The following is a 16,801-nucleotide window of genomic DNA, read 5'->3' as shown; positions in this document are numbered from 1 at the left end:
TTCCACTTTTTCCAGATATTTTTGGATGAGTTGCATGAACATGGTCAGCTGCATTCAATGTCATCCTGGATGGAGTTATATCCAACTATTAGTTCTGATATTAGGTTTACTAACATGCTTGGTCAGCCTGGTAAGTGTATCTTCTCTTGCTTGGAGTAAGTAATGTTTGGATAATGTGTGTGGACATTTTTAATAGGTCAGTTCTTACATTGCTAAGAAATGGAACTCTTTGATTAAAGAGAGCTCTTGACTCATATAAGTTTCTTTCCTTAGGTTCAACAGCACTTGATCTTTTCAAGTTTTATGTTGAAGATTTAAAAGCCCGCTACCACGATGAAAAAAAGATAATAAAAGACATCTTAAAGGTGAAGTAACATAAGTTCTTAAATCCTTAGGAGGAAATCAGTGTTTCTGATTCAAATTTATTACATTTGTTTTGAAATCTGGAGCTAGTTTTTCAAATAGTAGTATTGCAATATGAATTTTTGTTTCTGTGGGATCCCTACATTTTCCAGTATTATCAAAGTCATTTTATTGCAGGATAAAGGATTTGTAGTTGAAGTGACTACTCCTTTTGAAGACTTTGTAACGGTCATCAGTTCAACTAAAAGAGCTACCACATTAGATGCTGGGAATATCAAACTGGCTTTTAATAGCGTAAGTTTTTTTTTTTAATCAATACATGTTAACACCACTTGATATGAAATGTGTCCAGTGTTATTAAAAAGTGTAAGTCTCTAGTTAGTATATGGTATCAGTATTGTTGAATCAAAAGTATAAATTGTTAATCAGTGATGAAGTATGGATTCAGTGAACTATTTAGGCAATGCCAAATCTTGGTTTGACATTAAAAGTTCAGTGCTGAGAGATCAGTAGGCTTCCTTTCAGATACTAGTTTAGTGGAAGACCAGGCCAGCCAGTGGTCCCTGTTTCATCTGAACAGCTAAATTAAAATTTACACAAACCTGCAGACCAGAATTTAATCTAATTCTTGCAATGCCAAGCCATAGTTTTGTAGGTATATCTGAACAGCTTCTATGTGTGGCAGATGATAAGAAAAGTGCTTTGCAATAACATTGCATTACTTCTTTTTTCCCCTTTCCTGCAATGTTCCTTTCATTTAATGGTCCGTTGAATCTTTGATGTAGCTGTTGGAAAAAGCAGAAGCCCGTGAACGTGAGAGAGAGAAAGAAGAAGCTCGCAAAATGAAACGAAAAGAGTCTGCTTTTAAAAGCATGTTAAAACAAGCAACACCTCCCATTGAATTAGATGCAGTTTGGGAAGATGTAAGTATGCCACACAGCATTTTGATTCTTTTTTTCTTTTACTCCAAAAATTAAAGAACTTTTTGCAACTATTCAAGAAATTTAATGTAGTGTAATCGGCAGCAAAATCTTTTCCAAAGTGTAAGAAGAATGATAATCGAAATATTATCAAGGAATGTAATGTAAGTATTTTAAAGCAACAGTTCAGAGAAACAATAATGGAATGGAGAGGTGATATGCCAATAGAGTTCTTATAAAAAAGGGTGACAGGCGTTTCTTTATGAAATAAAGATTTTTACAGTCTTAGGTTTAATATTATTAATTCATAGAATAATAATATTATTACTGCTATTATTGCTGGAAACAAAATTTTGTTGCTGATGGGAAAAGTTAATGCCACCTTATGAATTGCTGTCTAAATTCTTAACCTAAATTAATATCATACAGAAGAATACCGGCTTCCACTTTTACCAATGAATCCTTGTTTAAGATGCAATTACAGTAATATAAACTCACTAACTGCGGTAATTAAATGATTACCCTATAATGAATGCTCCACTGGAAGACAAAAGACAAGATCTGGATGTATGTAAATGAACTGTGCAATTCCTATGAAATGTGGATTAATAAACAATTTCTTTGGTGACATGTTTTGAAATCCAAAATATTTTCTTTTTAGGGATGTGTTACTTCATAAATTTGAATTTCTGATATAATTCCTTTTTGATATAGATTCGGGAGAGATTTGTGAAAGAGCCAGCATTTGAAGACATCACTTTAGAATCAGAGAGAAAACGAATATTTAAGGATTTCATTTATTTACTGGAGGTAACATCTGACATGCCAGTTAAACATAATATTTTCTAATAGATTTGTATAAATTCTCAAAGAACAGGTTAATGACCAGTGAAGAGTATTATAGTTAGTTGATACAGCTGAAATTGCTGGACAGGAGAAAGATCTTCATATGGCAGCTGCAATACATGTCCAGAGAAATGGGGAGATAAAGGGAAGAAAAAGATAGGCCTGCCAACTTCAGCCAAGGGGCTGCTCAGTGATGGCAGGAAACCAGTAGAACATGTTCTAGGAATTTCCCGCCCCTGCTCTTTACTCTCATCCATGATTTTTCCCTTACACATTGGTGATACTTTATTTTTTTTACAGTAGCATTATCGTGCACCGAACAGTGAACTCTAAAGATCACAGTCATTTTAAACCCTAGGAATATATGACAATTTGTCACAGGGATGAGCATACTACTGATGATTGATAGTTGTCTTCATGAGCACTAGAGTTGTGCAAATTCTTCGAAAAAGATGCTTCAGAGTGCATTTGGGGGATCTGTTCTTCAGCAATTAAAACAGCTGCATCTTTCATCTGCACTCACACAACTGTCTTAGAAGCTGCTCTTGGCAGTCCTTGGTCACGCACAATCACTTCTCCAGGGGAAAAAAAAAGGATTGTGACAGGATATCAGCTGGATTTATTTCTCATCCTGCAGAGACTGCTGAGGAAAGGGATTAATGAGAAGTCCCTGGCAGGCTGTGGCAACGTGATAGTGCTGAAAAAGAGGGCTCCAGCAGAACGGCCCTGCTCCGTTTTCTCTCCTAGTAGACTTGCTGAGATTTGGGGAGGAGGGGCAGTACAAGACTGGAATAGGGTCAATGTAGACCACAAGGAAGGTCTCTGAAAGCTTCTGTTACTGCCCGCATGTGATTTAGACATGTACTGAAGAAAGCAGGAGTTTATAACTGTTAGTGTGGATTAATATATGCTTGCGGTTTCAAAGCAGTAATTTTGATTCTTTTAATGCTGCAGCATGAGTGTCAGCATCATCATTCAAAGAACAAGAAGCATTCTAAAAAATCCAAAAAGCATCATAGAAAGAGGTCTCGCTCTCGTTCGGTAAGGCCTTTAATAAAATGGTGCAGGGAACTCATTCTTACTTCAAAGGCTATCTTTAAAAGCTAATATTAACATACTTTTTTACTTCTATAAAGGGCTCAGAATCTGAAGATGATGATAGCCATTCAAAGAAAAAGAGGCAACGCTCAGACTCACGATCCATTTCTGAACGTTCTTCCAGTGCAGAATCTGGTATTTTTAAAAATCTTGTCCAAAAAAAAAAAAAAATGCTGAATTTTGGTAGCCTGATTTCCATTTCATTTGGTAATTCATTTTGCATTAATAGAGAGAAGCTACAAGAAGTCAAAGAAACACAAAAAGAAAAGCAAAAAGAGGAGACATAAGTCTGTGAGTATTTCTGTTTTGGATCTTTCAATATGATAAGGATTTTCAATATCTTCAGTCTTTTAAACTAAGATGTAAATAACCATTTTGAATCCTGGTAATTTTTTATGCTATGTGTGCTGAGAATAATAGGAAGTCAGGATACAGTGGCAGCATATTACTTGCTTCATAAATGTGTGACATCACTAAATACTTTCTGCTGACATTTATTTTTATAAAACCCATAAAAATAATTGCCTTTTCCCCTAAGTAAATGAGTATATTTAAGCTTAGCTTTGTTGAAAAACATTGTGGTATTTGATAACACACCTTCTGCCCCCAAATTCTGGTACGGATTCATCATAAAAGCCCAGTTGAAAGTTTCTGTTGAACCAGTAGGTTTATTATGCTTGCAGATTATTTATGTGCAGTGTATGTGTTGTTATAATGTTATTATCTAGATGAGCTTAGTGTTGAACACATCCTGTTACACCAATACGTCTGTCTTATAGCTTGTTAGTATGTATTTATTTATACATGCTATTTGTATAACTGCCTATCTCACTGAGGTGGCCCTAGGCAGCATATAAAGATTAAAACCAAAAAATCAGTATTAAAAAAAAAATTATTGCATCACATGCCTGAGTTAGAAGAACCATACGGCTTCAGTGACTCAGAAAATCACAAAGTGTTGAAACAAGGAGGCTGTAGGAACATTCAGGTCTTGAAAGCCTTAGAAAAGGTGAACAGGGTCGGGGCCATCCAGATTTCGGGGGAACTGCTGTCCCACAGGGCAGGCATAGCGACCAAGAAGGGATGACAGTACCTGGAACGTGCCAACTCTGCTCATTCTGGTGAGGTGACCAGAAACAGTCGGAGACAGGCAGCCTCATGCTAATGGATTATACTGCAACCAAGGATTAGGGTTTTTTAAATGAGATTCAATTGTTTTGTAGACCTATTTGCAATAGCATTATTGCATATTTAGGTTGACTGTCACCCATTTCTGTTTTCACAATAATAATATACAGAAAGAAGCAGTACAATTTTTATAAGGGTTGGCCAACTTCAGTCTTGAAATTTTTTTCCTCCTTTTATTAACTAGAATCTCGGTGTGCCAGTGCTTAAGGCATAGAAGTGTCAAGCTACTGAACAAAAGGGAAAGGCCAGAATCCATATTCTAGTTGGCTTGACTTAGCATCTCCTGTTAAAATAAACTTTAAGATTTGGTAGAAGAATTAGTGGAAGTTGGAAGGTGTAGTCCAACAGAGCTTTAGGGCACCACTTTGGGGTACATGAAAATTACTTGGACAAATTGATTCAGAGTATGTATGTAGATGTTGCTTTGCATTTTTAACAAGAATCTTAGGGTAGTATACTGGAAATTGCAGTAGATTACAAATTGCAATTTACTACTTCTTACGATTTATATTCTTTATTTTACTTTACACAGGATTCTCCAGAATCAGATGTGGATCGAGAAAGAGACAAAAAAGAAAGAGAAAATGAAAAAGAAAGAAGTAGACAAAGATCTGAATCTAAGCATAAATCACCACCTAAGAAGCGACCTGGCAAAGATTCTGTAAGTTTGTTTTATGTTACCAAGTTCGGTATATTAATGGTTGCAACTCTTTTGAATCATATGTGGCTTATGGAGTTCTATCTATTTCTATCCCATAACCACAGTTTTATTTTGATCACACATGGCCCCCCCATGGAGCACATACAATCCTTGACACTCTTTGGTATGGCCTACTGCATGTGCCCCCTGCTCAGTACACACACACACACACACACACACACACTCTTTCTTTTCAGCAAGTTGGGGAAAATATAAGAACAATGCTGGGGAGGAAGCTTGCAGGAAACAGCCTGCATGCTGCTCCCCACGTACAAATCATTCTCAGCACAACCTGCCAAATAACTGTTCAGAAGACTCTGGTAACACAGTTGGTACATGGCAGATCATCTCTGCAAAAACTCTTTCCCACAAAACGTATCATCACCCTGGCCTGCCAGAGAGCTGTTTGGTGGGCTGGATAAGGTGTGGTTTGCATGGGAAAGGTCATTCTGGCATGCTCTCTCCCCAGCACAATCCTGCACCCAACAGCGTTCGACTACAAGAAGCATCAGAAGAAGTAGAGCAGATTAGGGTAAGGCCAGATGCGTTTGGGCTTGGATTTGGGTTTGTGTGTGGGTGTGGCATGGTATGGCTTGGGGAACGTGAGAATGGGGGAGAGACAAAAAGAAGGGAAGTTGGCACAGGTTTGCCCACCTGTAGAAACCAAACTTTCTTTAAAATGCAATGTTTAAAAGATCTCAGAATATTTAGTAGGATATGAAGTACTGTCAATATTTGGGGACTCAATGAAATCCATTCATATCAGAGATTTAATCAAAGAGGAACAGGAGCAGATGAGGTCAGTTTGTACAAGCATTTGCCAAAAATGAGATTCCCATAGCATCTCCTATGCCAACACGTATTAAGTGACATTCATCTACATAATGGTAGAAATTATATCCTTTTAATTAGTATGTTTTTGACATGCAGAATGGCACTTGAAAATAGCAACAAAAATTAAGTTTACAAATAACAGGATCATATCATGACCTCCGGAGGTTTTACACAGGCTATTGTATAAGTAATTATCAAAAACAGTTTTTGCTTGAACACATAAATGCCTTACCATGGTTAACTTGGACAGTGATTTGAGATGTGGGAAGGAGATCGTTTGCAGTGTGACAGTTATTTGCTCATCGTCTAATAAATACTGGGATATATATATATATTTTAAATAAAGATAGCAGAGTCTGGCTAAGTAACAGCACCCAGCTGATCTTAAATTTATCTAGATAGCTAATTAGGATCAGTTCTGGTTAATACATAAATAGGAGTTCATCTGAGGAATCAGAGCTATAGGTTTAAATTGACACTTTAAAATATTCCAATCTTCCATATGTCTTGGATTGAGGATTCAAAAATCACCTGATCTGTTTCATCTGGCTTTGAAGTGATGAAAAACTTGATGAGCTTTGACTTAAGTGACTAAATGAGAATTTCAAGCATGAAGTTGTATTTTTAAAATATTTAAAATTGATATTTAATAGTAACTAAAAAGTCAATGAATCTTCATCCTAGACAGCATAATAGTTTAGTGTTGTTATGCCAGTAACCATTCCTGATGGAAGTTGTAAAAATACTTTGTAACCAGCCCTTGGGGAATGTGTAAGGAATATCATTCAGATTTTTTTTAAAAAAGAGTCTTGGATTGGATCAATCAGTTGTCTATCAATGTCAGTCTGCTTGATGGAACGGATTCTTCTGCTACTGAAACATTTCTCAAATCTGTATCAGGCTGATCAGTATTTTGAATGCTAATTTTGGGTGGGTGCAAACAAAGGTGAGTAGGGGAATAGCATCAGACTGCTCACACAGTGTTAGATGTTGCCTTAAAGTTGCTACTTAAGTTCTCTGTATACCCAGATCACCACTTGAAATTCTCCATTCGCATAACAGAAAAGTATATTTAGTTTTAGTGTAGGATTTTATAGAAATAGGTTTGCAGTTATCTCTTTTTTCAGCTTCAAATATTTGAAGTATGAAATCTGTATTGCCTATTGCTAACCAAATTGCATTTCTTAATATGGAATATATATGTGTATGCAGCAGGAATGTATAAGCGGTGCAGCCCAATAAAATAAAGCAATTGTGGAAGATGGGGGTAGGGGAGCTGTTGGTCCCTGACCTGAAGTAACTGAATTCTGAACTATATTCAAAGGTATACTGAACGTTTTGTCATTCTCCATTTGCAGGGTAATTGGGATACCTCTGGTAGTGAATTAAGTGAAGGCGAACTTGAAAAACAAAGGAGGACCCTCTTGGAACAACTGGATGAAGATCAATAAGAAATATTTATACCAAATATGTTTACAAATGTGATTTAATAAAGATATAGATGACTAATTTCGGGAAACGGATTCCAATGTTCTGAGTTCCAATGGCATAATGATGGCTTTTCGGTTCTCTTGCATAACTAAATAACTGAAATATTTGACACTGGTAGCAGTTTGGCAAAGACGGTCAATATTCAGGATTCAACCTGAAGTCCTATTTCTTATCATCTAGATAGCCTGTATATATCCCCCATGTACCTTTTCATTCTTCAGACAGCACATTAGGATGAGCAGAAAAACCTTTTTTAAAAAAACTCTTTAAACAGTGGCTTGAAAAAGTATTCAAGCCTTTCAGGCCTCTCATCTCTAAAATGGCTCGTGCTAGAAAGTCATTAACTTCTTTTCCTTGTCAAATAAGGTCTAAGGGCAGGGAGCAGGTGCACATGTTCCTTCTGGAAAGAAGCTCTATAATTTTCTTGTGGTTCCACTTGTGTTGAGTTGTTACTACTTTTCAAACAGGAAAGGAAGAGGGAAGATGGTTTTGTTTTTTGTTTTGAGTTATGGTAATCCAGGAACCAGTGTTAGGTTTTTGAGCATTACCCTTCTGGCCAAATTGATGATGATGATTTCTATTGAACATTGACTGTAGGTTGAAATGTATACAAGAGTTATACTCAGAGCTTAATTTTTAGTGTTAAGTTTTAAAACTGTGAAAACTAGATGATTGATGGAAATCCTATTAGGCCCTTAATTATAAATGTGGTAAAATATACTTATGAAATATCATAGCTTTCACTTTTAATAGAGGAAAAAATCTGGAATATTAAAAAATAAAATTGGCAGAGGGCATTGTTTCAGCAAATCACAAAACCAGACTAAATTAATTGCAATATGTTGCCTTAAGGACTTTCCGAAGAATGTACCACCAAATTTTGAAAAGCACTTGCAATACTCTTGTTTAGAAAATCAATGTTGATGTAATATTTTTCTTTTGAGATGTGTTGACCTGATGTTTAAAACCTGTTTTCCTTTCATTCTGTTCTCTTCCTTTGTACTAAATAACTTCTATCTAATGTTGATTTGATGAAGTACTATCTGCCTATTCATTCAGGAGTATTGACTACTGTGGTACAGACTAAAATCTTTCTGATTTGAATATTTTTGTACATTTTTATCACTTATTAAACCTTGTCTTCTAGTGTGTACTAGTATTTTTCTGTTTTATAAAGACTTCTGTAAGGTTGACACATACCAATTTTACATTCTCTCGCTTGTTACTTTGAAGACTGCATGTAGAAATACAGTTCTCTAGTATAGTCATTCTTTCTAACATATATTTTAATCATAGCAACAGAAGGCCCTTTCCAGGATCTGTCACACCACTAACATGGAATATTTTATGTGATCATTTAATATGGTGATGTTAATTCAAAGTTGATTTTTCACTAGAATAATTATAGGTCTTGATATTTCAACTTCCTAAGAAATAAGAATTTTAAAATAGTAGGCATACAGTCATACTGACTACATATACTAACTGTAAGTAAAATTATGGTAGTTTGAACCCAGTGGTCACATGTTAAATTTTGCTAATGGGATACTTATTAGAAAGAATGGAAGGTAAAACTGTCAGTCCGGCGCCTCTGTTACAACACTCTCCAAGACAATGTGGGACGTAAATAAAATCATAATTGGGGAACATGATCTCCCCTTTTTCCGACAGGTGTATCTACTGCAGTTCAGTTGCTTCAGTGACTGTTTATGATATGCTCCAAGCTCATCTTTCCATAAACTGTAATCTGATCACTTAGTGGCAAATTATTATTTTTTTTTCTCATCAATTGCTTCAGATAAAATCATAGTACCATATTCAGGAAATGACAAGGTACTGGGAAATACATTGTTCCAAATGCTGCTGCAATGATTCCAGTGATAAGTTGTGATTACTCCCCAGGTTCTGGACTGTTGGTGTAGAACATAATGGAATCATAATATGTATTTTGGTAAACTTGTAAAAAAACGTATTTTGAAAAACTGTAAGTGCTGTTAGCTAGTTTAAAATTCCATAGCAGTAGCAAAACAAAAACAAAAACCAACTAAATTATAATAGATGGCTGATTGTGACTAACACTCAGGTTTATATTGAGACTAGAATCCTATCCCACTAAAACAGGTGGGAGCTTCTCTCTCCCCTCATGCAGTAGTATTTATGTAAAATACTTTTATTACTTTGCATAATTTACATGAAGGAACATGTTTCTAAGTAAATATTAATTTTTAAAGCATTGTCTTTATTTTTCCATTAAAAATAAAATGCTATAAATATAACACTGTTTCTTAATATTTCTCCATATCTACACAGGTTACATGGTAATTCAAATTCTTAGTTTATGGAGACACCATGTAGAAATGTCTTTAATTTTGTCTTTCTGTTTATAAAATGTCTTGTAATCTTCAAAAGATGTGAGCAATATATAGCAGAGGTTCAAGAAAGAAAGGATGCCTTTTTCCCTTTGTCGTACGTGGATGTTCTTCTGCTGTGGCTGGAGGACATTTTTATGAGGGTTGTTCCTCCCACTGCACTGCCAGGCAGGATCGCTGATGACAAGAGAAATTAAGCTTGCCAATTTTCTTCATCCTGCCTCTGCCCACAGGCAAATTCCTACCAAAGCTTTTGGCATAACTTTTTTTTTCTTGTACCTATCTTCCATTTGTGGTGCCTGCAATAGCCAGGAAGTTTGTACTGGCTATTGCAGGCACCACAATAGCCTGCCATTCCTGGGTGTGGCCTTTCAAGAGGAGCAAGGGCTTGCTAGACGATTGCTGTCCTACTTGCCCAAAGGGCCATTTTTCACAGCTACACAATAGGTAAAAAGTCGCCCATGTTAAGTTTCTTACAGCAACAGGGTTCTATTCAATCTCTGGGAAGTCAAGAAACCCAAAGACTGAAGGAAACAGCAACATGAAAGAATATGGAATCTTCCTCACACAACAACCGGGCTAGCATCCAGGCTTCTATCACTGGTTCAGGTAAGGAGCCATTCCTGTACTTGTCCCCTTGGATCCCAGTGGTCCCTCAATTCCCTGAGGCCCTACGAGGAAGCTGTGTGGTCAAGGGCATGGTGGCCACCATCTTGAAGAGACCCAAGAAAGGGAATGGCTTTTTGCTCAGCCCCTTAAGCACTTACCCCTTAAGCACTTACCAACAGACCAGTTGAGAAGAGAAAAACAATGACTTCTAGGATGCTGGGCATAGATTCCTTGGGTATAGGGTCACTAGGTGGTTCTGTGTCAGGAGAATGGAGAGCTATTGGAGGAGGATCAAGAAATAGTCATCATTGACTTTATTTTCTCAAAATAATTACTTACTCCTGACTAAAGAGGCGTGTAAAAAACTCAGTTTCAAAAGAGCCCAATCCGAGTTTTCCATTGGCTCACTTTCAGATTCTGGGCAGCCCCCATATTTATTGGTATACCCATGTAGCACTTTGATTCCAGACACACTTGAGTCAGCAGGTGTGGAATTCTGCAGGCAAACATTCAGCCCTGGCCCCAGCCATTTCCAAGTCTAGTAGATGCTCTAGTAGCCTTGTGATGCCACTGATTGCAAGGGAATGGATGAAAACCCCAAACATCCCCTGCAATAGATGTAATGGCATTCTTTCAAAAAGAGCTCATGAGACCAATACTTTAGCAATCAAAGCAGTGAGGGCCATATCTTTGTTTAGCCAAGCAATTTTTGGAGCTTATTTCCAAAGAACTACTGATCGGCTGCCAAGGCAAACTGGCCAAGAGTGCAATCTTCACAACCACTAGCCTAGTCTGGTGCCAATTCTTAGCCAAATCTTGAGCTACAAATCTCACTATGTCAAGAGACGTGTGTCGTAAAATCTGGAATGAGGCTAAGTCCAAATCAGTATTTGCCTCTAAGAGCAGCAACGGCAGAAAGGGACCCTGTCTGTCCTTCCCCAGCTGGACAGATGGCCAGCATGTTAGCTCCTCCCTTACTCACTTCACGTCTTTTCATCCCCAACCTAGAATCAGCTACAAAGGGATCCAGCCCCCCCCCCCCTATATTAAGGGCAGGGGTGGCCTACCAGCTGTTTTCTTAATTATAGGTAGCCACGTGACTGAGCAAGACAAATCTGTGTATTCAGATGATATGGTGATGTTCTAGTCGGCTTCTGGGCTCTAGCACATCGATAGCTACAACAGTGGCCTACAGAAATGGCCCTAATAATAATATCCTACAGTAATACATAAGCATACATCATCTCTTTTTGTCAGTGCTACATGCTTCCAGCAAAATTAGTTTAGACAGGCAATATTTGGGTTTCTGGGCTGCTAGAAGAGTCTGTGTTCTGTGAATTAGGGCTTTAGTCCTGCCTTACCACTCAGTCTACTGTACAACATCAGGTGATTTCTAGTCATTATCCTCCAATTCACACAAAGTTTTAAGATGGTTTCTCATCTCAAGTCATCCAGTCTAGAAATCCCTTCCAAGGAATGTCCAATTTGTGTGCATCTAAATATATTAGTAAATTAAGGTGTCACTGGGCTATCTTGGTCTAATGGACAGAGACAAGTGGTTCTATTTACACCTTCAGATTTAATTTGAAGTCAGAATGGTCCAAACTTCTCATTTAAAAAGTAACTTCCCATTGCTGAGATGGTCATTTCTCAGTGCAGGGAACTGGAAGAGAAGGCAGCTGGGCGAACAAATGCTTCCTGGGGTGTCTTGGGGAGGCTTTGTGGGGCTGGACTGGGGCAGCTGTAGCTTTGTGCTGTGCTGCAGTTCAGGAGCTTCTTGCTTGGATTGGGGTAGGTCCTTGGCTAGCCCTACCCCAATCCAATTCCACCTACCCATTGGTGAAATTCACTTTACGACCGCATCGCTTAGCAATGGAAATTCTGGTCCCAACTGTGGTCATAAGTCAAGGATTGTCTGTACGCAAATGCTCTGCTACCCTGCCCCCCTCCCCTTCTCCTCCTCCTTTAACTAAGCTTTGTTATGCAATTCATAACTATAGCTGTATCTGAATCCATCTATCTGCTCTCATGGTCAACTGTATTAGGAGCGCAACCATCTTTTTCCTTATAGGTTTTCAATTGCCAGTTAGGATTTAGCAAGAGGGGAACTCTCTATTGCACCTGTTGGATCACAGTGCCAAAGTCCAATCATCCATGAAAAGGAGATGTAGTTGTGTAAATAGTTTATTCAGTCATATGCCATGAACAGATCAGAAAAGTAACATGAACTGCTTTTATAAAACACCTATAATATTGCTAAGAAGCAGATCTATCACTAGATAAAATATCCAAGAGAACATGCCAATATTACAGCCTACTTAGTCATATTGAAATATCGCAGCATGTTATGAATTATCTTGCAGCTGTATATGGGACCTTAAATTATATTGCTAAACTGGATTTTACCCAAAACAAAAATGCTCCTCTTTAATAGGGGAAAAAAATGTAATCATGGCATGTTCTCTTTTGCATGTCAAATATACACTGCTGGATTCTGTCAGCATGTTGGCAGTTGTTTAAAATAAACTTTCTGTAAATAGACAAGCAAAGGTTAATGAAACAATTTTGAGCCCCAGACTGTCCATTTAGTTAAATATAAAAACAAAACAAAACTATAAGTTAAGAACATTCAGATTGTATAGCACAGGTTGATGCATTTTTAAACAATATTTACAGTATTACCCGAGGCTAAAGTGGGAATTAAAGAGAAGTGTAAAAACCATAAAAAAGCACCAATTTTGTAGCAAAATATCTGTACATTTAAAAACATTATCATATAACTACACATTATCAAAGGAATATGGGGCCTTGACCAGTGGTTCACAGAAGCACAATATAAAAAAGGAAAAGAATTAAGTGGTTAAATACTATACAATAAATTTTACAATTAATAGAATGATGCAGTGCTACCAGCAACGGGAAGGATGCAGGCAAGATGATTCTCTTAACTTCCAGTTTTTTACTTTGGAGAAAAAATTCAAGGGCCCCACCTTGAAGTAATATCGATAAGTACGATGTTAAAAACTGGTTTAAAGCTTAAAATGTGAGCATTCCAATCCAAAAGGAGGATCTCCGTAAGCATTACTCGTCTGAATTTTCTACGTGTATCTTGCTGCACTGCATTACATTCAACCGTTTGTGTAACCTGAATGTTAACTGAAGGCAATCCAGTGCAGAAACATTGAAAATGGATTGGTGCAAAGAATAAATGGAACTGACCTATGCAATTTCCATTGGCACAGAATCCCAAGGCATTCCTGCAATGTCACGCCACCCTTGATAGTAGTGCACTCTTTTCACCCTTTTGAGAATTGAACAGTTTGTGATCCTTATGAATTCTAACACTGATTACTGAGAAGTTAATACCTTAGTGCTAATTAATAAATAACGTTGTTACCCCAAAGGTTAGGGTCAGGGCTGCCACCACTGGAAGAACACACTCACCGAGTCCTGCGTTTGCAGCGTGCCCGTCCTCTTCAGCTATATCTCCTTGCTCTAGCTTTACCACCCATTGGTGTGTGCTAGGTAGAATTTGAAGGCAGGCAAGTGTGTATTTAATCTAAGCCCCACATTATTCCCACATTGTATTTACAGCAGAAATCTCTCTAGCTAAACCAATTAGCTTTAAATCTTGTCAACTGTATTCACATCTCCCTTAACTTTTGCTTTATGGATATTCCCCTTGGCCTTAAAACGAACAAAATGTTCTTAAAGGGTCCAAGTTATTTTAATGTCTTCTGCTCCTTTATATATGGTAAACTCCTTCTCCATGCATACATGTACACGTGCATGTATATATGTGTATATATACACCCACATGTATATAATCACACACATACACATCTATATAATGCTAGTAAGTGCAGCTGAAGCTCAAAGTTAACTCTTCAAACTGTTCAGGAATGTACTGAAAACATTGGGAAAAAAAATCTACAGTAACTCTTATCAGAATATTCCCTATTTACAACCTGTTATGAAATCAAAAAAGTCCACTGAAGGCTATTTACTAAACTGTATTTAACAATAGCAAAAAAAAAAAAATACAGTATGTATTTTACATTTTGGTTAAGAACACTGAAGAAATTTTATTGGTGTAAAAAGTTACCCAATCAAAAAAGAGTCCTATTGCTTTGAATAATTTGAGTAGGTCCTTGAAATTTAGGCACTTGGTAGCTACAGTGGCATGGCAAGCCCATTTTTTTGCTTAAAATTTTTTAGTTTGCATTCCTATGCATTTTCAGTCCTTACAGAGCCCTTCAGAAGACTAGTTAAAGGTATTCTGATCAAGGCCATAATTAAAATGGCAACATAAACACAGTCCGCGTGGTGAGGAAGCGATCAAGGGCACTTTCTGCTCGTTCACAGGGGCGGTTTCCCCTTCCGGCTCACATGGCCAGTTCAGCACCATTGACAGCACGTAGATTCTGATCGTCAACCCGCCGCCGGACGCTTCTCCTCACCGCATCGGCTCGTCGGTAGGGCTGGTTTCTAAGATCTGCAGGAAGGAGAGCGGAGGAGTCAGAAGCCGGCAGCCCCCTGCGTTCGGAGCCAGAAAGGGAGAGTCCTGCTGGCAGCCCATCAAAGCAGCTTGAAGCCAAAGAGAAAAGGGACCGCTTAGATTCACAGAGAGCTGAGCAAGGAGCATAGAGGGGTCTGTCTTCACCTACTGCTAAGAAAAAGCCAATGGGAGCAGACTTCTGCCTTTTTTTTTTCCTTGCTGCAAGCCTGGGACAGGGGCAGAAGCTTCTGATCCCTCTGTGGCAGCCCTACCATGCTATTTATGAAAGGGCTTCAGCTGTGGGAGCTGTTTCTCCTTCAGGGGTCCCCGTCCCTCCTTCCTTAATCTCTCCACCTGCTGAAAGCTTTCGTTAGCCCTTTCCTCACAGGGTAAATCGCTCTCTGGAGGGAAGGTCTCTCACTGCAGGGTTCAGCCACGAGATGTCAACCTGAATCTTCACTAATGAACTTCCTCATGAGGAAGAAAAGGGTGGCTGCTGTTCCCACAAGCCCAGAAGGAAGAGGAGAAAGGGAAGGTGCTGGTGGGGACAGCTGTGCCTCAGTATTACCCTCCCCTGAAATCTGGGATTCTGCTCATTTCTTCAAAAATTCCTCCTCCCCCCATTTTCTATCGATCAAGGGAGAGCATCTCCCATGCTGGTCACTCTAAAGCTTTGCAGATGTACCACAGCACAAACAAAAATGGAAAACAGGCACTACTCTCTCTCTTTCTCTCTTTCCACACCTTACCCCAGAGATCCTTCCATCCATATATCCTATCTTCCCAACTATATCAAATTTCCCAACTAAATTGGCTGTGCCATTCCCAATTCTAACAGGAGAGCCGACACAGTAGCAAACAAAACAAAACAAAACAAAACCTTCCAGGGGCTAGTAAAGAATCTTGTTGCTTCCCTGATGGCACTATTAAGGGCAAAATAGGTAACCTAGCAGCTGATAAAAACAATGGTCTGCCCTTTTCATTCCCCCCCCCCAATGCCCCAAGAGATCCAGTAGTGAACCCTTTGCTGAGAATCATGGGGTTGGAAGGGACCTTGGAGGTCTTCTAGTCCAAACCCCTGCCCAAGGCAGGAGTCCTTATACCATCTCAGACAAATGGTTGTCCAATCTTTTATGGATGGATTCAGATGACTTGCTACTATCTCCTGTCTCCAGAGAAAGAAGAGGAGTGGGGATTCAGCAGTGGGTCTTCAGGCCATGAGCAAAGATTGCCACCAGGTTTGTGCCTCTCCTGAGCCACTGAAGTGCTAGGAAACATTAAGTAAAGTTGTGGGTGGACTAAGAAGATAAAAGTTTGACTTCTAGTGATGTAACTTGGCAGTTTTATTGGCAACTCATGGACTTCCACTGCCACTGCCTTTTTCCAGGATGTCTTCTGACCTCTCAGTCTAGCCTACAGCCCTGGCATTCCCTGGTGGTCCTTGAGTCAGGAACGAACCAGTCCAAGTCCTGTTTAACTTCTAGAGTCTGAAAGATGCTGAGACGTGGCATAGGGTACTGTAGCATTTTAAGAGCCAGCTTAGAGATAGAATTGGTTTGGTCCTGATTCCTGTTCTTAACAAGGTGACCGTATGGGTAGGGCTGACTGGGGCCTTCTTTCCATTACAGCACTGCCTGAATCAGGGCCTCACCATCCTGACACTAGTATGATTAGTAACCCCAAAGCCAGATCTTCCCAGATTGCCCGCAACTGCAGCAAACTGACCAGGTAGTGAATGATGGGGCAAAATCTCTTCTCTTCTTTTATCTTCCATCAACAAGGTTTCCTAATAATTCTTTCTACACATGTAAGAACTGCCTGCATATACAAAAGCCTGTTCTCTGGTATCTGCTCTGCTGTATTCTTAAGTTCAAGATGGATGAGA

General features: G+C 38.6%; 2 protein-coding genes across 11 annotated transcripts in view; one reads left to right on the top strand and one right to left on the bottom strand.

Moving 5' to 3' along the window:
* PRPF40A (pre-mRNA processing factor 40A) overlaps nucleotides 1-9,716 on the top strand; it is a 42,600-nt gene extending 32,884 nt beyond the window's left edge. For all 3 annotated transcript variants that reach the window (XM_088146562.1, XM_088146563.1, XM_088146564.1), the window contains 11 exons: nucleotides 16-130; nucleotides 274-365; nucleotides 541-657; nucleotides 1,149-1,286; nucleotides 1,998-2,093; nucleotides 3,084-3,170; nucleotides 3,266-3,362; nucleotides 3,457-3,518; nucleotides 4,948-5,076; nucleotides 5,585-5,647; nucleotides 7,308-9,716. In XM_088146562.1, coding sequence (XP_088002688.1) covers nucleotides 16-130; nucleotides 274-365; nucleotides 541-657; nucleotides 1,149-1,286; nucleotides 1,998-2,093; nucleotides 3,084-3,170; nucleotides 3,266-3,362; nucleotides 3,457-3,518; nucleotides 4,948-5,076; nucleotides 5,585-5,647; nucleotides 7,308-7,400 — 1,089 coding nt within the window. In that variant the 3' untranslated portion in view covers nucleotides 7,401-9,716. The remainder of the gene's footprint in view (nucleotides 1-15; nucleotides 131-273; nucleotides 366-540; nucleotides 658-1,148; nucleotides 1,287-1,997; nucleotides 2,094-3,083; nucleotides 3,171-3,265; nucleotides 3,363-3,456; nucleotides 3,519-4,947; nucleotides 5,077-5,584; nucleotides 5,648-7,307) is intronic.
* Nucleotides 9,717-12,590: 2,874 nt separating this feature from the next.
* Nucleotides 12,591-16,801, bottom strand: part of FMNL2 (formin like 2) — a 198,608-nt gene continuing 194,397 nt past the window's right edge. For 5 of the 8 annotated variants that reach the window (XM_088146559.1, XM_088146556.1, XM_088146560.1 and 2 more), the window contains one exon: nucleotides 12,591-14,913. Coding sequence is in view for 5 of the 8 variants with exons in the window: in XM_088146554.1 (XP_088002680.1) it covers nucleotides 14,804-14,913 (110 nt within the window). In the remaining 3 variants the exon portion in view is untranslated. Of the gene's footprint in view, nucleotides 15,006-16,801 lie in introns of all 8 variants that reach the window. The other 3 variants (XM_088146553.1, XM_088146561.1, XR_015797239.1) reach the window with 3 other exon arrangements.

The sequence above is a fragment of the Python bivittatus genome, unplaced genomic scaffold (assembly GCF_059951505.1).
Source record: "Python bivittatus isolate LINGU-HERP-01145 unplaced genomic scaffold, Pbiv_v1 ctg000480_np1212, whole genome shotgun sequence".
In the NCBI taxonomy this organism is placed as follows: Eukaryota; Metazoa; Chordata; class Lepidosauria; order Squamata; family Pythonidae; genus Python; species Python bivittatus.
Note: the sequence above shows the minus strand (reverse complement) of the source record. Positions and strands in the feature narration are given on the sequence as shown.